The 22,557-nt window shown below is 39.3% G+C and overlaps 1 protein-coding gene across 9 annotated transcripts in view; it reads right to left on the bottom strand.

Annotated features, from left to right (window-relative positions):
- Positions 1-22,557, bottom strand: part of HECW1 (HECT, C2 and WW domain containing E3 ubiquitin protein ligase 1) — a 267,082-nt gene that overhangs the window by 49,668 nt on the left and 194,857 nt on the right. For 5 of the 9 annotated variants that reach the window (XR_001876166.1, XM_017823131.1, XM_017823109.1 and 2 more), the window contains 7 exons: positions 21,155-21,256; positions 17,403-17,435; positions 15,721-15,871; positions 10,469-10,599; positions 7,784-7,905; positions 4,750-4,935; positions 4,008-4,142 (listed from right to left, as the gene is read on the bottom strand). Coding sequence is in view for 8 of the 9 variants with exons in the window: in XM_017823131.1 (XP_017678620.1) it covers positions 4,008-4,142; positions 4,750-4,935; positions 7,784-7,905; positions 10,469-10,599; positions 15,721-15,871; positions 17,403-17,435; positions 21,155-21,256 (860 nt within the window). In the remaining variant the exon portion in view is untranslated. The remainder of the gene's footprint in view (positions 1-4,007; positions 4,143-4,749; positions 4,936-7,783; positions 7,906-10,468; positions 10,600-15,720; positions 15,872-17,402; positions 17,436-21,154; positions 21,257-22,557) is intronic. The other 4 variants (XM_017823140.1, XM_017823150.1, XM_017823169.1 and 1 more) reach the window with 2 other exon arrangements.

The following is a 22,557-nucleotide window of genomic DNA, read 5'->3' as shown; positions in this document are numbered from 1 at the left end:
CTGACTCCAATATTTTAAATGCTTAGTTCTGCATCCAAGCAAACAGTGCCAACCCGTTTTCAGTGGTACGGCCAAATGCCAGGTCTTCCAGCTGAATATAAATGAAAACCGAGAAGCTAAATGTGACTTGGCAAGTTGCCTTTTGGAGCCCATAAAGCATAAAATGTTTATATGTAACAAGATACCAATCAATGCACTTGATCCGCATCAATACACAGGTTAAACAATGAAAAATCTTAACAATTCTAATTAAACATACTGCAATTTAAAACACAAAACTGCTGTGAAAGTGCATGGCGAATGCTTTGCTCCATCATTTGGTTATGATTTCACCTGCACCCATCTTCTGCCCTTGTGTCCCTCTCACAGCCCCATGGACCAACTGACACTGCAAGTTCAGCTCAGGCTTAGGCAGCTTTCGCCCTGTGACCCTCCCCCCTCACAAGCGCTGTGTGGTCATTATGGCACTCACTGTGCTGTGGAAGAAAGAGGAAGCTTAGGTTCAAGAGGTGCCCTATGATTCATTGCCAAAGTGGGCATGAAGCCCTTCCGGGAGCAGCCTTTTCCTGGGCTGTCTGTAGGCAGCACAGTCAGAATTACACACTGACCTGTGATCAGTTGTACTAGTGAGGGTGTGTGGGATGGTACTAAGGCACTGTGTTGTGCTCGGCTTCTTCACTACCAGGGAGCTCTGGAGATCAGGTGAGGATGCCCCTTCCTCAGGTCCTTGTAGAACAGATTTGCATGGGTGTACAGCCTGTTTTTAAGGGTGATCTCTCACTCATCCTTTACAAAGACAAATCCTATACCCTTGTTGCTACACATGGATTTACTGATCAGAAGATAGAAAGGGGGAAAGGGACGAGTAACGGAGGAATTAAACACATTTTCCATAAAAATTAGCACCAGTTGGTATTTGCTCATCAGCTGGGAACTGTATGGTATTTCTGCCCAGCCTGGGCCTAGTTCCTCCTTTTGCTCATGTCACCTGATATACTTTTTTTCCTTTTGGCTAACTTTCCAGTGCCTGGACATATTTCTTCTAAAGCAAGAATTCTGAAAGGAAACATGTCTAGTGCCCTTGAAAAGAAACCTTCACTCCCTTCTTCCCTTCTTCCCAGTTCTGGTTTAACAGTTAAAGTCAGGTTGTAAGAAGCTAAAGCTAGGTTGTAAGAATCCAGTTCTGTACACATCTCAATATAACAAAATGCACACTCTGTGGTGCTTTTCTTCATCACCACGCTTATGCATTGTTAATGCTGTGTTTGCTCTTTACAGATTTACACCTCTCAACAATTTTTCTCTGGCAACACAACAGGAAAATTCCAAGCCATCTAATTAACTTTCATTTTGCTAACACTTTTCTTTCCAGTCTTTCAGCTAATAGAGTACAATTGATTGCTCCAACTCAGTGTTTGATCACAATCGCCTTGTCTACTTTGACTTTCTAATTGAATGACTTAATTTCGATTAGCACATTATTCTCCGACTAAAAAAAAATAAAGTGACCCCTCTAATGATTTAGTGACTGGATTCATCTAGTGCAAAGTAATCTTATAGATTTATGTCAGGGTTTAACAGCTTTGAAATTGATACAGGGATGTTGCAACCAGAGTGGAGAGTCCAAACTATCACAGGAGCCTTTCAAGATATAATACTCTTTCCTGAGTTTTATATCACTGCTGGATTTGAAAGGCCCTTGCCTGTTTGAATCCCACTGTGGTTTGGGTCAGTAAGATTTGTATACTGCTATATTTCAACACCTCCTCTGCTTATCTTGCTAACCGTCAACTCTTGCCTCTCCACTGTGGATGCCTGCTTCTTTCTTCTTTCTGTCTTTAAAATCTCTACCCTATAATCATGTATGTTGATTTTCACTGCAGATGGAAAGTCCCTTAGAGGGAATGGAAAGCAATTCTGACCTGTTCTGTTTATAGCAGTGGCAGAAGGAAATTAATCACTTAGTGATCTATCTTCTTTTAGTTACTGATGGCCACTACAGCTACCTGAACTTTTCTTCCAAAAATCAGGCAACCAAGAGTAGCATCAACCACCTTTTCCCTGTAAAAGATTTATACCTTAAAGAAGTGCTTACTAAAAAATCTGTAGCATTTTTGACAAATTTATATATCATGCTATTTAATATCAGTAATCTACATAGAAGTTTTTGCAGAGGTCCTTTATTTCATTACCCTGGCTCTTTTTTATACCCTCTCTGGCACCCACAAGTTTCATTATTCTGCTCTCCTTCAGGCTCATTTGACATCTGTACATAATGTTCAAAACTGCTAGTTGTCTTTCATGGTCCTTCATATCATCCTGGTGACAGATTCCAGGGGCCACACCATCTGCTCAGCAAAGAAACCAGCAGGCCTGCAGACAGCTGACACGTGGCCAGGACAAAACCCCAAGTGTGACTCTACAGACATGATTTATAGGACAAAAGAACATCCAAATACACTTGGAGGAAATGGCATGGAACATGAGGCTCTTAATAAATGGGCTGAATTGTAAAGGGTTGAATTTTTTCCTTTAAAGGACTTTCAGGCATCAATCCGAAGTCCTTGGATATCAATGGGAGTCTTTCCATTGGAGCAGCAGACACTTCCAAAGGGGAAGCTACTGACTACAGCAAGGGTGCAGAAGCACTGTAGGACCTGAGCCACTGAGACTGTGAGGTGACAGCGCCATCACTGACAGCTCCTGAGACAGAAAACCCTGTTTCATGGGCTGATTGTGCCAAATCAGTGGCCTCAATGAACAGTTTATAATTTCCCCAGAGAATCATTACTCATAAGTACTAAGTACTTTTGACTCCCTTCCCTGTACTTGATATTTTGGGTTTATTGAAAATTGTTCCTTGCCAGCCTTGCCAGTGCTTGCAGAACCAAGTGTATTTTTTGGGCTAGGTCATCTGAGTTGCTCGGTGTTTCCATCCCTGACATGGTGAATTTGTAAGTAAGCCCCAGGCAAGCATGTGCCCAAATATGAACCATCCTGCAGGTGGCTATCACAGTCCTGCCAGTAAGTCAACCACAACAGCAACACTAAACTGCAGGCTGTTGGCAGAGGGAAGTTGCAAAACTGGTGGGAAGATATGATTGAAACAGATCCACTGATACACTTCTATCTTCAGAAAATATGTTTCCATATTCACTCAAGATGGAGAAAGCATGCCCAAACTACTCATGCCTGGTCTGCCTTTGATCCTGAAGAACCGACCTTGCACCCTAGTCATCTCCTGATCCCAACCCCAGCTGGCAGTGAGAGGTGTCAGACAGGTCCTACTGCAATAAATTAATTTCACAAGCATTTCTCTGGGTATTTTGCTGGAAGAGGAAGATCCTTTCACCATAATTCGTCTCTACCCCTACTCAGCATCAATCTCTACAAATCTTCAATTGTAGGGATTTGCTATATGAAGAATCTGGTTGCTGGTACTTTTTCCTCTTTAAATTCACAATACACAACACAGTATTTACGCTTCTTTCAATTATGTCCATGACCCTCAGTGATAAAAGTCATCCCCACGAAACATAGGAAAGATGCTTAATTTGACTGAAGCTAGGGAAGCAAACCTCAACATACATTACTACACTACTGGTAGGGAGTATATAATTTCAGAGTACAGTGTCCCAGTGGGGACTGAAGAAACATATGAGGCTGCTGAAGTATCAGGCTACAAAAATAATGAATGACTTGACTTTAGTAAAGCAAGACCAGAACGTCATATATGGATTCTTCTTTTAAAATCTATTTTGTCATCATTTCACTTCAATCAAATTTTACTGCTTATTATTTTATTCTGAAAGCCATCAAAATATAGACCTTCGTTACCAACAAGCTCTGAAATAAACCCTTCAGGAAGAAAAAAAAATCACTTATTGTCTTTACAAGATAAAAATTCATAAGACAGTCTGTTTCAATGCCTTCCAAATATAAGGAGTGCTTTTAGTTCTACAGAAGACTGCTGTCAAAAGTTCCTGGATTGACACTGGCACGGTTACCTCTCCAGCGCTGTAGCTACGAAGTCGCTGAAGATGTTGCCTGTGAGTCAGGTGATTAGGGAGACGACCATTCTGCAGCGGAATCCTGGGATCTATGAAGGTGGTAGCACGGCTATTGTGGTCAACGAAGAAAGACTGAAACACCAAGGAACAATGTTTTTTTATAAGACGGGCAACACTGTGATAGTATCGTGGGAACACAACGTGAGAACCACTGGCAATTGTATCAGAAATACCTTGGTTAAGTACAGTCCATGGAAGATATCTGCAAACAAAAGGACTGTCTTACTCAAAGCAGGAATAGCTCTTGGAAAATACCTGAAGCTATGTAGGTCAAAATCACGTGTAATGGCCATGGTGTAAACAAGACAGAAGAGAATAATATTATTGGGAAATGGTGCTTTAGCCTATTTGGTGGTTCCAGAAGTCACTCAGCAAAGCTTCATTGGACATAGAGACACTGAGTCAAATTTTGCAGGCACAAAAAATCTACTCTGTCTCAAACTTTTTTGCCAGTCCAATGCTGCCTTGGCTGTGCTGTGATATTCTGCAGAAAGCTAGAAATACTTTGAAACATTTGTTCTTGAAGTTTTTTTTCTGCTTCTAAAATAACTCTGCTTGCTGCTTGTGTTGTTTAAACCAAAACATCATCAATTTTAAGACAAGAAGGAAGGAAACTTTATTAATCATGTAGCCTGATGCGGTGTGTTAAGCAAGTGATTAGTTTTGTTGGCACCCTTACCTTGCCCTGCTGGTCAGTTTTTATCTCCCAGCCACGAGGAAGCTCCAGTCGGGTATCAGCAAACATGTTGATAAAATTTACCAGGTCTCTGTTGTGCTGATACCGCTCAAAATTACGAGCATCTCTACGAATCTTCAGAATCATATGCTTCAAGCAGGTACTGTTAGTGAAGACCCGATAGGCACTCTATGAGATGAAAAACAGAAGTGAGGAAAACCAGTTCTGATGGAAAAACAATGTATGTGGTTATTTTGTGGAACATATGCCCAAAGAACTGAAACAAATCCTGCTGGAATCAAGAAACATTTCCGTCTCATGATTTGAATGACTACTTTACATGAACATCTAGAATTAAGAAATACAGTCTGGAAAGTGAAACATTCCACACACTGTCCACAGTTAGCTTGTGCATGAACTACCTTTCTAATACATTTCAAAAAGACAGTCAGCTGAAACATCACATACTCAAGATGCCTGTAGTTCTGCCCATTTCATTACTTTTACTGGTCAACAGAAGCACTGCTTGTATGCCTGGATGGTGCCAGAGAAATGCAAAGATAGCTCTGAACATGTATTTATGCTATAATTGAAATCAAGATACGTGTGATAGGATTCAAGAACTCAAGAGGACTGCAGTGCAGATGTCTACACCAAAGCTTGCTACCTATGGTCCCTATATAGCCACAGGACAGGAACAGACACTTCTAATTGTCTATTTTTGGAAGGTGTGACTTGTTTCCCTGTAACTGAATATTTGTTTCTGTGATGACTACAAAGCATGTCAGATGGAGACATTTCCATGAGTCAGATGAATGCCACGCCCCAGGCAGCAAGTTGTATCTCACAATGGGTATTAAAAGCACCTTGTAGAGGAACGTGCCCTGATGCAGTTCAAGCCAGTTAGTGCTGATCTGATTGCAGAAGAGGGGCTAAAGTGAACTATATTTGTTGCCACAGTACATTCAATGATAGAATGCCACAAAATAATGCTTGTGATGACAATACAAAGGCACATCCAGAGGCTACTCTTGGAATCTTTCAGGGAAAAAGCTCCTCAAGACAGAGTAGAAAACATCACAAAAGTCTGCAACCTTCCTGAGCCTTTCACTAGAGAGAAAATGGGTGCCTTGGTTTGTTGGTCAGCCCAAAGGATTGAATTATTCATTAGAGTGATAAAAGATCACTGGAGGACTTAGGTCTCCAGTGAAGTGAGCCCCAGAGTGCAGACCTGGAATATGTCCAGAGAATCTGTCAAGAGAATTTGACCTAACAGCTTTGAATTCTCAATTTCTGTGTCCTTTTAATGCATTTTAACCACTATAATGCAATAAAAAATTTACAAGTATTATCTTTATTATGTAAGGATTTACTGTGGTGGCACCACTGAGAACACTCCCTGTAGCACAGGGTCCCTAATTATGGCAAAGGTTGGTAAAGGTTATGAAATCACAGAGATATGATCTCTGCCCTGAAGATATGACCTGCTTATAACCCAGGAAAGCTTCATGGTCACAAACCGTTAAGATCCCAGTGTACTCTATAACAAAAGTTGTATTTTGATCTAAAGTATGATCAATGACTGTCTTGAGTATCTCTAAGCTGCATTAGGGAAGCAAAGAGTGTAATGTAGTTTTACCCCTCCATGGAAATAAAATATCTGAAAAATGAGTGCCTTTCCTTTTTAATTCTATCAGATAATATTTTCCAATCCCAACCTCACTGGTATAATTAATACCTTGAAATTTTAATAGGGGCTTGTGGTTAAAATATTACACTTGTGTTAAGCCAAAAGTTATGTGAGGCCATTATTTCTGTACAAGTTGAATCTGTATGAGCACTTGACAGATATTTCAATAGATTATTCTGGTTCTCGTTTTAGAGACAAGTTTATAAGCTCAAACTGAAGGCCTCTTTTGGCTTTTTTTTTTTTATTTCAGTGAGAAATAAAACCGGGATTTAGACCGTTGTGACTGTTCCTTACACAACTATGGAATCAGTTCCTCATTTTTCAAACAGCTATACTGACTGAAAATTACATTGCTCTCAGCTATAAATCATCACATATCACCCTGTCAATGTAAGAAATTGTCTGCACTCCATAATTTAGTTCATGTAATGTCAGACGAGGTAATATATCCCCTTCCTCGGTAGGGTTTCATGGGCAATAATCTCTGGCACATGCTTGGAGATGGACACCTGGCTTCAATCCACCAGGTGCCACAGCCAAAACCTGATGTCTGTAGTTAGCTAAAAACCCGTGCTGAGGCAACCCTCCAAGTGCTTTACTTTCTTTTCCTTTCAAAAAGAAAGGTCATTGCTCTCCAGAAATGAATGATTTTCCAAATATTCAGAAGTCATGTGTAGATGCCTAGTTGAACTACATTCAAGACACGGTAAAGTAGGACTGCATCTCTTCGTAGGACTCCCCTATCTGCTTCCTCCTGATATTAGATTTTTTTTCCACTCCACTATAGGTTTGCAAGAAAATGTGTAGTTTTACTGTATAAATGAAAAAAAAAAGATATTTTAATTTTGAAAATTCATTTTTATTTGTGTTTTTCCCAAAATAGCTTCACTAACTCAAGTCAGTATTTCTTTTACTCCATTATGCCTGCCTGATTTTTGGGAATGCAAATTGCATGCGTTATTTTTTCCCCTCTATTTCCCTGAGACTTGGCAGTATCTGAGAAAGATTTCTCAGGATGGTGGGCTCAAAAGGCAACAACCTTACTCCCTGCAGCAACAGACAACAGGATCAAACAAGCTGAAACCAAGGATTCCTGCTTATTTCTGAGAGGAAAATGCTAATGAGCTTTTCTGTACCATGGAATTTCTTGTGTGAGGCAGAATCCCAGCAAGAGTCTTGTTGGAGCAGCCTGCCTGTAGTGTCCCCAGCCTACTCTGGTGCTGAGAAAGGACAGCTGAGCCCTATGTCACATAACTCAAATTCACTAGCCATTCTCCCTGAAGGCCTGGGGCGCTGCATTTGGACTCAGAAATCAGTAGTGCGAGAGAGCAAATAATCATTACTCACATAGTTTGCATGCAGCACAGTGAAGAACTCAGGATTGGTAATGAACTTCACAGCTGGAGACTGCAGCAACAAGGTGATTTTCTGAGAATTCACAGGAGAAAGGGAACCTTCCCTCCTAATCTCTGGACAAAAAAAAACCAACCACAAAATATTATTAATGTAGTGGGAAGCACAGTCTACTATTTAACCTTTAATGAAAAGTTGCAAAAGTGACAGTATAAAAAAGTTACCACCTGCCTGATGCACCTACCTTCTTGGTATTCCCAAGACTAACCTGCTGGCAAACTGACAGAATGTGGTGCATTGTTTACCACAGCAGTGCAGGGGTTGGACGGCTTTCTGAACTGTAGGTTATGAAACTCTGTGTCATATCTGCTTCTGTCTCTAAATACAGTGTGACCTCAGCAGTTTTTACCAGCTGATGGTTTGGTTCAGCACTGTCACCCAGGTCCATACTGGTTCCCCCCACTGCTGATTTTAGAGGGATCTGATCTCTCAATCCAGCATTGCTCTTTACTTTAATTGCATTATTTTTGGCAAGTCCATGGTTTTGGGGACTTGTATGGTAAAGAAAACAAAACAAGACACAATAGGATTATTTTTAATCTGTATCAAGTAATGAAGCACAGGATCAGAACTGAGCATTTGAGAATGTAACTCTGTAGAGATAGAAACTCCTGACCTTCTACAGACACTAGAAAAATATTTCCTACCACGGAATTATGGCTTGGGTGTTCTGGCATTTTCAAATAAAGCCAAATTTTATTTGCAGCCCAAGGAAATTGGATGCAGACATCATTAACAGAATAAATATAGATTACCATTTCTTTTCTTATTAATTATAACTTTTTTTTCTTCCTGTTGGACACATTGTATTATTTTATCCACTTAAAACTGCAGACTGTATCCATTGCTGGAATTAAATTCATTTATACTGGCTTAGAATCTGGATTAATGTACCTAAAATGTATTCCTTCTGACATTTTTCATTTAAATTAAAAGACAAATAACAAATGTATCATACTGCAACTTTTTTTTTCTATAGTGTGTTTACATCATTCTTGACCTTTTAATTCTTGGCATTTTATACAATATTGACATTTTCTCCTAAAAACAAAGCAATTATCTATAGCAAAAACCATTTCCTAATAACTTATGATAACATTTATTATACCCATTAGCTCGTTGAGTTTAAAATAAAAGAATGAACGTTACATAATGAACTGAACAAAATACTTACTAGTAGCAACTCCTATTAAATTACTATTTTATTATGTTGGCTATGATAGTAAATAACTATACATATTACAAGTAATGGCCACATTACGTATAAATACTAAAAAAAATACAATGTGTACCTTACTTCCACTTCAGCTTCTAACAGAGAGAACTGGGATCTCCTTAAATGATCTAGTATACATAGAAGTCTCCCATAAATTGCAACACAAAAGATTGCAAGGAAGCTTTAAATATCTAATGTTTAACATCGTTGACAAAATTTGTTTTCCAGCTAAAACCACCCAATGGACCAGGAAAACAAACAAAATCAAGTATTTTTCTAAACTTTTCAAAAAAAGTTTATTATTTCTTTGTGTAATTTTTCCTATTCAACATGGAAAACTAAGAAAATTCAACCAGTTATCATGTTGGTTCTTTGCCAGTGCTATTTAGAGAGGGATGGCAAAAAGGTAGCAAGAAGTCAGATTTACTTGTGGCAGAAAATACCGAACACAAAGTTAGGTAGCGGTAAGAATAATCCAGAGGAAGAGAATTGGTTAATCATTTTGGTGGTGCAAATTCTCAAACAAAGCAGAGTTATTTTTGCATGGCCTCAAGTTGCATAGTGGGCACTAGTCTGATTGCTGGTGCTTCTTACCTGAAACAAACACTTAGGCTATGGTTCCCCAAATGTTTTAAGAAAACATGAGTCTGACTATCACCAAAAAGAGTAGAAGAGACCCCTGCCATCCCATCCTGTCTTGGGTACACATTCTCCTCTTCTTGGTAGTGACACTCATTTTTGTCTGGTCATCTAATGAGATAAATGAAAGAACCACTCTGGCTGTAAATGACAAGGACAAGAAACCAGGCTATTTTTCAGGCAGATCAGTTCTCCACTCTGGTATGGGGTCCTGTCACATAAATTAGTGATGAGCAAAAAGACAGCTGTGCCAGTCCACAGCCCACACTTAGATCAGCTCATAGCTATCACAAAATTGCAGCTTTAAAAACCACAAGTATTTCACACTTGATGCCAGGGCCACTGCAGGTGCAATCACATAAGCAAATGTGGCAGTGCAGAAGTCAGGCCTAGAGAGTAGAAACTGCAATGCCCCAAGCTAAAAATCATACTGCAGCAAAAATAAGACAGCACCACTTTTACAACTACTGGGTGAATAAAAACCAGACACCTTTTCCATTTTAATTTAAAGTAGTCTTTTACCAAGGTAAAAATGCTTTGTATTTTTTGTAGTAGTTGTTAAAAAAGAACAGAAGACCTTTGTACCTAGCTTTATACCTGTAGCTTCAGGTCTAAAAACTGTTGCTTCAAGTCAAAGTACTTTTTTTTCTTTTTAATTAATCTTTGCAACCTGGTATAATAAAGTTCCTGTCTCTCCTGGAAATGCAGATTTCCCAGAGCTGAATGGCACTGAACATGCCACTCAAAAGCTTTCCCCCCCATACCTGAGCTTGGCTGAGAAGGCTCTGCCTCAGAGTCACTTCCTCCTCCAGTGGGAACTCTCTCCACCCTGTTGTTTACCACAGCATCATCGTCAGTCCGCTCTGTTGCGATTGTTCGCTGGATGTTTTGGTATCTAGATGTATTCATAGAAAGGAACACCATACTTTAGTTAACAGAGGAGCTTTCTGGTGCTTTCTACCTTAACTATCAGCACTGTTTCTGAAGGATTCCAACACTTCTGTCTTCAGCATCCAGCAGAGTAAGAGCATACCCGACTCTTCTTTGGCTGGCGCAGGTGCTCACACTTGAGCCAACCACTTCTCTGCAAACATGGCATTTTGCAGTGACTAACAAACAGCTACAGAGAGTGCAAAGTCAGGAATACCCAAAGGTTAAATTTAAACAGATGCTTTGGATACAGGTTGCTACTACTAGGCTTCTCTTTAAAACATCTGGACACCTGGAACCTGAAACAACAGGTGGATCATGGTTCCTCCTCTCATTTAGTCTTATGGAAGCATAACTAATGAAGTAAGAATCAACCCTGTGACATGCTGAGTACCCTTCAGTCTTTCTTATTAAATTATTGGATGCACATGCTCAACCCTAAAAAGGCAAAAGCTATTAAAAGTGTTCACAAAGTATTTATTATGATGCTGCATTGACTGCAGTTGTGAATACTTCCATTTTGGTAGGCAATGGAATGTAAACTAGTAGGTGGTGTGACCTCAATGAGCTACAACTTAATTGATATGACAGCCACAAAAAAGTAGAATAGGTTGTAACACGATAGCTAAGTGAACAGTGTGAAGATAAAAGTGTTATGTCCATTTTTGGAAATCAGTGGGATTGGGCATTGGTGGTGACTAGCTGTAAAACAAGGAAGGGTAAACAATATAGGATAAGCAAACAACAAGTGAGGAGGGTGACAAAAAAACTCTGAATAGAAACATGTGAATATCTTTAAAAACTATAATGTCATTTGCATTTTAATCAAGGAATTAATTGCCATATTAGTTGTTGTCAGTGGACCTGATCATGGTCTTAGGCATGAGCTCAATTCTAAACACTTTACCACATCAGGAACAAATATCCTGGAGTGTTTTGAATACACATTACAGAAAGTAAATTCTCATTAACTAGTTCACTCATACTCACAGATGAATGAGTGAATATGTTTTCTTTGGTTCTATTGGCAAGCTATGAATTTGTCTTACATTTGAGAAGAGAAGAGAAGAGAAGAGAAGAGAAGAGAAGAGAAGAGAAGAGAAGAGAAGAGAAGAGAAGAGAAGAGAAATCATAAGAAGAAAGAGAAAGAAAGAACCGGAAACAGGAAGAAAAGCAAAAATAAAAAACAGGCTATCTTAATTATTTAATTAGCTATCTTAATTAGCTTTTACTTCACCCCAATATTTTTAATCACTCTTTATGGATAGCATTGCCGTACGTATTTGAAGGGGATGGCTTTATTGACTGCATTTAATCTGATTCAGCATTGTTTGTCTTTCATTTTTCTGACTTATACTCTTCTCTCTTTCCTCAACTTGAGTTCGGACTTGCATATTTTAACTACTTTTTCTCTCTTTATTTGTTAATGCACACTTTATTCCAAATTTGAAGTTAGTTCCTCAAGGGGACACAGGATCATTAAAGACAAGTAGTTAGGATTTGGCTTTTTGATATCTCAAAAGACTTAATCTCCAGTAGCTCACTGCAACTTAATCCTAAGCAGAAGGCCTGGAGATAATTAAGAAAAATAATCAAAGTTTTAATAGATTTATGCCAAACTTTCACAATACTATGTGCCCCCCTACAGTACTCAAATTCATTTGAAGCTACATTTAGCATATATTTTGATAGTTTAAGAAAACATTCATCTTTACAAGGAAATTCTGATAGCAGGTTTTGCTACAGCATGAATTTACTGCAGTTTTAAACCCCCTGTTTTAGAGCTACATTTTACAGTTTTATTCACTTGACTGCAGGCAATTGAATAAATGTTCCAATCCAGTACTGGAGGAGTTTTACAACACCCACACACAACAAAGGGAAAAGGGAAAAAGAAAGGGAAAAAAACCCCAAAACACCCCCCCACGTTCATATAATCAAGGCCTATAAGCACACATATAGAAAAACCTTGTACCTTCGATTTAATTAGATGGTAGAAAATCCCTATTGGCAACCCTCAAAGGGTAACGCTAGCTGTATGCCAACAAAAGGCTGTGCCTTTCTTTTGGGTCTCAATACTATAAAATAACCTTGTATAAATACCAGAAAATGCCAAAGTAATTGGACAAAACATTGAAAGTGCAAAAGTTATGGGAATGCCTCTGGAAATTGCAGTAACTGTTCAAAGTGATGTGTCAGAGAAATGGAGATTAAGAAATACCATGCTGTGGCTGTCTTAACTATTGTGGTTGTAATTTCTTAAGTTACTTTTCATCTTTCAAACAAGTGCACAAACAAATCTAGACATAGATATGCTGCAAAATATCTTCTCAATAGAGCTTGGACAACAAGGGCTGTTATCTGCTTTGCCAACAAGTAAGCAAGTCAGGTAGTGCTGCAGAAAATGAGCAAGAGCCTTTAAAATAAGAAATATGGATGTGTCTTTGGTGTTTGCCCAACACCTGGATTCCAGTTTTGCATTCCCGGTATCCTCAAGTGGCTAACACAGCTAAAGGGAAGCTTGGAGCACAGAAGGAAAGCAGGACTAGGCTTAATCACAGCTACAGGTTTCTTTTTCAAGCTGAATTTCCAAAGCTTTGTGGTTTTGGCTGGGCTGGAAATACCAGGCTTCCTTGTAATATTTTGGTCTTTCCATTCCCTTCCACAAACAAAACCAGGAAGCTAAAAAGTAAGTAAATTGATTTAAAAAGAAAAGTCACCAAGTTTTTGCAAACTGCTGAGTGATTTTGAGTCCAAATTTTGTTTGAGGTTAGTGCAAAAGTTCAGGCTTCTGCTAATTCTGTCAGCAAGGTCTATGCTTGCTGTTGCCTCACCTAAAATGATTCTTTCATTTCAAAAACATTTCAAATTGTGAACTTTGAAATACAACAAAACAGTATTTCTAAAATGAGTGCTCAAAACAAAGCCCAATCCTTCACAGTGTTGATAATAACTATTTATGAAAAGCAGCTTTCCTCACAATCCTGAAATGTGGAGACATGAAATATCTGAAATTAGATTTAGGACAACAATAATTAAAAAAATCCAGTCAGGCTGAAATTACAGAAACGACTTGTCCCTGGACAAATGCTCAGAGTATGAATCCCTTTTATTAGAATCACAGGAAATGTTCCAAACTTGGTAACGATAGAAGGCTTTCATATTCAGCTTCTTGAATCAACAGAGTTCCTTGGCAGACAGTAGAGAATCACCAGCTTTTTTTCCTTAGCCCCAAGAAGTCATGAGAGTTCATGTTTAATAAATGGCAAAGTGCTTAGTCTCCAATGGGACTTGGGTAAGGAGAGATATGTCACTGCTGAAACCCCTCCATACTTCTCCCTTTGTAATTGGATATATGAATACTAAAAACAGAGAGATCCAAAGAACATCAGCCTTATTAACTGTCAATTCCCAACACAAGCTAGTGATAATCACATCATAACCAAGACAGGCAGACAGCCTACATGAAAACATGGCATAATATGAAAGAAGGAGGTCACAAAGACAATGTCTATCCTTCAGTGTCTGCTGTGCTAGCTGGTTTAATGGTTAACCTGCATTAACTAACAGAATGGTAAATCACTCTCACAAGCATTTATTCCTTCCATAGTTGTGATGTGCTTCCATGAGTTCAACCTCAAAAAAAATTTTTAAAAATCTGATATATGTCCACAACTTTTCTGCTTTCTGTGGCAGATAACTTGCTTAAGTGGCAGCCAAATAGTCTGAGCTTTGACATGGCTCAAACCCCTCTTAAAGACCAATGCTAAATGGCAGAGAAGTCATGCAAATCTCATGAAAGAATCTACATAAAACATTCACTTTCTTTATAGAGTTTTGTTTTTTTCTACATTAACATGGTAGCTTGAGACTTCATGAGCAAAGCTATAATGGAAACAAATACTGCAGTTTCTCTCACTTCTGCAAGAGATAACACAATTTAAGAAATGCTAATCAAAATTACAAATTCCAGTAAAAAAAAGATTAACTCTTCGAGAACGTGTTGATGGTGTCAATGTAAGTTGCAAAACAACCACTTTGGGAAGGCTGGTTTGCTCTCCATGAGTTATATTACCTTTCTAATTGTTGTCACTCAGGGCCCAGTTCTCCCAGACTGCCCCATTCAGGGCATAGTAGCTCTCAAATTATTCAAAGTACCCTGAAAGGAGCACTTTAAAATTCTGCACCCCTCTCTCAGCTGCAGATCTTTCTCTTAGCACAGAAAAAAAAAATCAAAAAACTTTTGTGGCATTTTACATGCTATAATTAAAATATAATTTCAGTTTTGCCTGTCCTTTTCTAGAATGGCATTATTACAGTAAGCAGGGAATAAAAAAAAAAAACAAACCAAAACCTTTTCTGAAGCAAAAAAAGGAAGATTTTTGACCAATTGTTTGTTTTTTCTTTCCCCTCTTAAATTCAGTCTAAAAAGCAAACATGAGAAGAAAATGACAAAATCTATGTGTGGACTAGTCAAACAAAGGGAAACTATAAGACATGTTAAGAGATATTTCAACCAGCTCAGAACGAACTGACAGATTTACAGGGCCCAATGCAACGTTAAGTAGACCTGTCTACATCTAGAAATGTGCACGGTCCTATTAGAGCAGGGCTCTGTTCTGGGAAAGGAGACAGACCTTTCAGCAGGCCTTATTAGCTCGAGTAGAAATGCCACACTGATATGGCAGCAATTTCAGGAACAGCACAGTATGAGGTTCTGACCCATCGACACCCCTCCTACAGTTAAATAACAAAGTGACTCCATCTTTTAGAAGACTCCTCCCTTCCCTTCTGGCAGTCATTTCAGGAAACTTCTCCAAAAAAACCTCTTCTTGCTGTTTGAAACGTTTTGCAGTATCATTCACTCAACAGCACTGCGCCTGTGGGCAAGTTTGCGTACCAGACACCCACAGCAGGCACACCTGCAGGCTGAAAGAGATCAGCAGCAGGGACAAGAATTTGGACAAGGAGGAAAGATAAATCCTTAGGGAGTCAAAGCGGTGCACTGGAGAAAGAAGGAAGCTACTGGGGCAGTGTGGAAAAAGGAGAGCACAGATCTCAAAGGAATTTAGGCGCTAATGCTCACCGCCGGTTCAGCTGCTCCATTTGCTGGATGGAGCCAGACCTGTGGATCCCATCCGGGGTTGCCGCGGCTGTGGGGCGCTGCCACGTGGTGGTTCGGTTGACATGATCAACGTAGAATACCCTCCCGTGGCTGTCTATCCGAGCTTCCCAATCTAGTGTGGGAAAAAAAGGAAGGGGTGATGCTGTCAGTGTGATGCCTTCCAGAAAACCTAAATGTGGGAGACACATACAGATACACACATATACACGGACTGGGTGTATGCACACAGGAGACACCATATACATACAGCCTACATGCGTGCAATATATATATTATGTGTATACATTCAAAGTATACATTCAAAGGTGCATATATACTATGTGCTTGTCTCTATATACATATATGCAGTATATGCATATACATAAACATTTCATACACAGCACACAGGTAGGCCATGGAATTCACTACCATAGCCCATGAAAAGCTAGTGACATAGTGGCTGCATTTTCAAAAGGGCTAGATAGTTTTTCAGTCGGTGATACTTGTTGGCTGGATTCACTGCAGGTCAGAGTAGCCACATAGAACTGACTCTTAGTAGAAAAAGATTACACCTGAGCTAATATGGCAAATCCCATGTTTTCTTTTTTTGTTATGTTTCAGAACAAACATGTTTCATTTTTCCCCTTTTTATTAAGTGGCTTTGAAGGACACCACAGAGCAATTAAAGGCTTCCCTGAAAGCTGATCACAAACTGATTGGACACAGAAATCTCTCTAAAGAGAGTATTGTAAATCTATTGCTCTGATGAATGCAAACTAGATTGAGAGTTTGCAGCATAATATTGAGCCTTCCATCATTATTGTTTCCTGATAATGTTTATGTTGTCCCATGACTGAAAACTAAAACCTATTTGGTATATGATGGCTTGTGGAAAATGGTAATGATAAAAAACTGTTTGAAACAGGAGAAATTCAGAAGTGAGTTAGCTAGCAAAGCCACATATCAAACTGGTCTGAATGTATGGAGAAGTGGAATAAATCAGGCTTGCTAGTTTCATATTGCTATATGACCCACCAGCTGACTACACATCTATGTAAATACATGCACATACCTTCTACACAAATTTATATACAAACCTCAGTCACATTCACACACAAATGCACATATGGTGATTACCTTTGAGGGCAAACACTTCCCCATATTCCCACACTCTCACTATAATACCATCTTCCCTGATGAGTCCTATGGTTTTCTATGATCAAATTCAGGATCAGCTAGATTTCATACTTTATGTATTTTATCTCTTACTCTCTAAGAGCAGGACTGAAGTTGTAATTCTCACTGTTGTATCTGGACCCCTATCCTTCATGACCAGTTCCCATCTCCTGAATGCTGGCTCTGGCTAAACCCACTTCCTATACTTGGTCCCAGAAAATTGTAGGCTGTCTCAAGTCTATGGCTGGCTGTCCCTGACAGGTGAATCCCACAAACCTTAAAAGATGGGCACTGAGAGTCCTTGGAGAAATTTTCTGTAATACTCCAAGACAACAAGAGCCATATGCACATGCATTATTTCTTTCAAAGCTGACTGTAAGTACCACAGTCCTTGAAGATGCAAAACCTATAGTCACACCACGGGTATACATGCAGTGTCTCTCACTGTGAACATCACTATATAATTTAAGGAGAGGACTCTCTCTTACTCCACCAGGTAAAGTTTCCCAAGGATGTTGTAGCTGTTTCAAGAACAAGATCACAGCTTTGTGAAAACCATGTCTAAAACATAAGACAGTGAAAAAAAAGCACATCAAGTACAACATATGCATATTGAAGTAAGTCACACATAAGGCAGGTTGAAGGCCAGAGCCTTGCTAAGCATGCTGGCACGGGTGACAGGTGTACCGCTTTGGGTAGGGAATGGTCCTTCTGGAGCTACGCATTATCTGCAATATCCTCGAGGAAATAACCTTGGCCAGATCAAAGGTGAGACGATGTACCTTAACATCATGAAGATCTTCATTTTCCTTGCTGTTGTCTGGCAAAGGACTAATTCTAGCCCTCACCCCACACTATTGGTGTACCTTGTAAAAAGTTGAGAATAATAAAGACTGATGGATAATTAGAAGCTTGTAGGCAATGCTGTAGATCGACACTCTAGACAGCCTACAGAAGACATCACCTGGTCATAGTGGTCTGAAGCCTCCTGATGGACACTTAGCAAGAATACACAGTCAAACAAGGTTCTATGATCCAGTCCTGTGCACTACCAGCTCTAGAGTCTATCTTGCAACGTCTGTCGAATTAAATACAACTTAGAGTTCCTAAGCTTCTAAGCATAATACTTGGAAACTTAGGAGTAAGGAAACTTGTCCAGAGCTTAGAGGTCACAGTGAAAACATCAGGTCAGGATCATGCAGACTGGATTACGACTTCAGGAAGGCTGTCTCTGTCAGATGTATCAGACATACAGCAGAAGTATGTACAACATGAGCCACACCTATAAGTGAGTGTTGCTTTATTTACTGCTTTATGGGTAGATACACCTGAAACCATGGGCTGACACTGGCATTAGCCTGCTAAAACATTAGGAACTGTGTGTCTCATGCTCCTTGTGATAGCATTTCTAATCTGCTGAATAAATCTTCTTCTGGTCACCCAGGAAGGCTGTCAGAGGGTGTCAGGTACAACTTTTGTTGTACACAGGTGGCAGATGTACTTTCTACCTTCCCATACGACAACCTGTAAGTCACACAAGTCACTGAAGCTGCCTGCATATGATACCAGATTTGTGGACAGATGGATGGATACCTGCACAGTAAGACAAACAGGCTGACAGGTGAACTGACGGACAGAACTCTGTTTCTAAGCTGTGCTCAAGTCCCTTCATGCTAATTCACGGGCATAGGTGATCTAGGAAGCAGCCAGATTTCCTGAGGGTTTTTTGTTAAGTTTTTCAGGTAAAATAAGATTGTGACTACTACAAAGACTAACCTCCATCTAACCTTCACAGTAAGAGCATGCTAGAGCACAGGCTGGGGACATGACAGTACTGGTTCTGTTCTCCGGTGATCCCCCTCCATCAGCCAAGTCATATTTCACAGCAGCTTTGATACTGCTCTGATTTATACCAGAAGACAACTTCTTCGGGCAGGAACACCAGGGCAAAGTAAGCACACTGCCTTTCCCTTTCCAAGCAGCCACGCCTTCAGCAAAGAGCAGCTCTGAACTGGGCACATGGGCACAACTTTGCTTCAGTTCTGTAGGGTTGCCATCAGTACTAGCAAAGACAGGCTTAATAAGGGGTGACTATTAATGCCGTTATGAGGCCCCACAAACTCTGCAATTCTTCTGTTAATCTCACATTGACCTGAACATAAATACTGGTCATTATGAAATTCCTACATAAATAATGAATTTGTTCTACTTTACTTTCCTAAATAAAACTGTCTGAAATTAAAATTTCCTCCCTGAGACCAACTGCTGTGGGCTTATAATGAAATCAAGCTATTCAGAAAACTATTCAAAAGACAAAGAAGACTGTCCAGAAGATTCTCCATGACCTAAATAAAATCAATAAATGCTGAACCTGCAGCAAATTATCTTCACCTCTACTTACAGATGGATGTTAGCACTGCATGTGCCAGGTTTGATCACATAACTCAGGTTTAAATGGTAAAGGTTTCTCCTTTCACATGATTGAAGAACTATTTATCTAGGATTAAGAGGCATTAAACACACTGAGATAGTGACACTGAATTCTAGAAAAAGAAAAAAATTCTAGATTAAGGCTATAGTTTTCATTTTGAAATTCCTGTAAAATTTCATGAAGGGTTTTGGAAACTGGTTTTCTAAGTGATATTATTCAATTAAACTTTTTTTTTTTGCACAACATTAACTTAGTATGGTTTATTTCTATTCAGATCAATATATTTAAGCCCACAGTGTCAGCCTTTATTGTAAAAATTATATTATATGCCAATGCTAAAACAAAATCCTCTAAAGGGATATCACTTCTGTATTTTATCATCACACATTGCATTTCATGTCCTTAAACCTTGTTGTGGAAGCACTTGTGAAAATCGATGGTAGAAATACCTGCCTTTTGAGGATAATTATAAGAAAGAGGAAAAACATATTAAATCGATGATGGCAGAATATGAAAGAGATTTACAGTATATTTTGTTTACCTGAGCTGGTGTCAGTGTCCTTTCATTAAGTCATCTAATGGAGAATGTGCCCTATTCACAAAGTGTTGTGGTAAGAGTGTGAGGAAGAGAAATATTTGCCTGTTACAGAGGTAAGCACTCCCATTTCATCATTCACTGGCAAGCCACAGTGGGACTCTAATAAGACTTCATTGGGTTAAAGGCATTTGAATCATTCATGCAACTGTGCAGCTGACGCCAGCATCAGGGCTATTTTCAGCTTAGGGAATACTGACAGCATGGTTGGCAAATGATGAATTATTTGTGAAGGGCACCACAGGCCAAATAAGTGTGTTTCCTTCTTGGGCTTTGAAGAAAATAGAGCGCTTTGTTTATATGCCTGGTTGTTTTTGTGAGGCACTGCACATTTCAGGTTGTTAAATCCTGCGCTCAAGTTGAAAGGTGATCAGCAGCACGTTGCAGGGCATAGAGTGCGCTCTGCTGGGCACTGAACGCCAATGCAAAAAGCAGGGTAATCCTCCAGGAATACCCAAGGGAAAGGCTACAAAGACAAGTAAAAACACCTCCAGCAGTTGCTTCCGTGGTAAAAATCCCATATTACCAGGCTACTAATCAATCATGCTACTTAAGACTGTCATTTTTATTCAACGCAAGTGTAGAATTCACTACAGTTCATAATGAACATAAAAATCACTGATAATCAAATCCAAAGACAGTAGAAGACCACTCTACATAAGCTGTCTTTTCCCAGCTTCTGCTGGTTTTGTTCAGATTTGGACCTGTCTGTCTCAGGAGCATCCTGACCATGAAAGGGTTCCTGCTGGACCTGCTTACAGACCTGACAGATCACAGGGACTGCCATCCCAAAACATCTTTGAAATTGGTTATGGAAAAGCTGGAGACAAACATTATAGAAAAATCAGAGTACTTTGCTGAAACACCACCCAGAAAGCTCTATATTAAGGCTTCCAGAACACCTGACAGATACCCAATCATTCGAGCCTAAACACACTTTCTGGAAACAGGGAAATACTATTATTTCCGTTTCATCATGGCTAAGGAAGAAGACAGACCAAGGCAGACGGAGGTTATGGAGCTTGTTCAAAATAACACGACAACACTTGAAGTCAGGATCCAATAAGGGAAACAAATTAGCATATTGCTTGGGTTCTGTAGACTGTATATACAGAACAGACAAGGGTTCATTAGAAAGACATACTGACCTCTACACTGTTTGAGTTAACAGGAAAAGCTGAAAAAATGCAATAAAATAAAAAACTAAAGCTTACTTGGTGGAAGAGGCTCATCGATAGTTGGGTAGTGATGATGGTCAGGCCTCAGAGAAGGAAGCTGGCTGACTGGCTGAGAATTATGGAGTAAAGGACAATCACCTACGGACAAGATATTCAAGACATTGACAGTCATTCACTGTTTTTACAATGTGGTTCAAAAACTGTGCTACTGTAAAACAAGTGACTATTTTACAAAGAGGTTAACCTCGTGTACTAGCATCTCCGGGCATTCCTATTTTCAGGCCCTATTTTAATAACAACTCATATTGTAAAGAAGTATTACAGTAATGCAGTCAAATCAATACAAAACTATTACGGGCCAGATTCTGGACTCATAAGCACACAAGTGTAAGCGAGAGAAGAATCAGGCTTGATCTCTGAGAAACACTGTTCATATACAACCAAACTCAAGCTGCTGCAGAAATTGGCAGGAACATGCAAAATCCTGATTCCAACTTTTAAATTATCCCACCATTGGAATAAGAGGCTAAAAGCTGCCTTGGATCTTTCTCTGCTTTTCCAAAGGATCAGTGGCTGCCTATGTGTACCAGAATGACAGGATTTTGCAGTCCCTGCAAAGCAGATCATCCCGTTTTAGAGGTATTTTTCAAAATTCAGAGTCCATCTTTCGTGGAAGGAGGAGAATGAGAGAAGGATCAGAAACAGATAGGAGACAGGTGGTAGAAGAGAAGGAAAAAAGATAGTGAGAAATAGTCAGGATCTGAGATAAGGAAGGAAGACCTGAGATAGAGAAGAGAGAAAGAAGAAGAAGAAGAAAAGGAGTCACACAGTAGACAGTGCAGAGGAAGTTTTTAGACACTAATATTGTATACATGTCCATATATAGAATCATAGAATGGTTTGGGTTGGAAGGGACCTTAAGATCATCTAGTTCCAACTCTCCTGCCATATCTAAATATGAAACAAATGAAACCTAAGTAAATGTCCAAACTGACATTCGGTTGAAAGAAACAAGTTACTTAAGATCCAGTCAATGTTTAAAAAATCCTTTAAGAAACTAAGAAGTTACAGTAGGGATGAAAAAGCATTCCTCATCTTAGACTTAACTGTGAGAATAAGGAACCTGCTCACTAAAACTTCAAAGGTTCCAGAACAAAGATTCCTTCTTGGTCTGTCCTTAAAATCTTAGAAACTGGGACTATTTATCCTACTAAGGGACATATTTTCATATTGTGTGGTAAGTTTTTCACTATAACCTCCAGCTCCAGATGGGTTTGTTAATACAGATACAGTCTGAATTGCATAAATATAATATTTACATGCATCAGAAAGATGCATAGAAAAAAATATGAATGGTTCTGGGGATGTTGGAATGCAAAGTCGAACTCATTGTGTGGTAGCTGGTTTATCTGTCTGTAATGTCAGAATCTTAACAGCCT

This window comes from Lepidothrix coronata, unplaced genomic scaffold, assembly GCF_001604755.1.
Source record: "Lepidothrix coronata isolate B3197 unplaced genomic scaffold, Lepidothrix_coronata-1.0 Scaffold3, whole genome shotgun sequence".
Taxonomy (NCBI): domain Eukaryota; kingdom Metazoa; phylum Chordata; class Aves; order Passeriformes; family Pipridae; genus Lepidothrix; species Lepidothrix coronata.
Note: the sequence above shows the minus strand (reverse complement) of the source record. Positions and strands in the feature narration are given on the sequence as shown.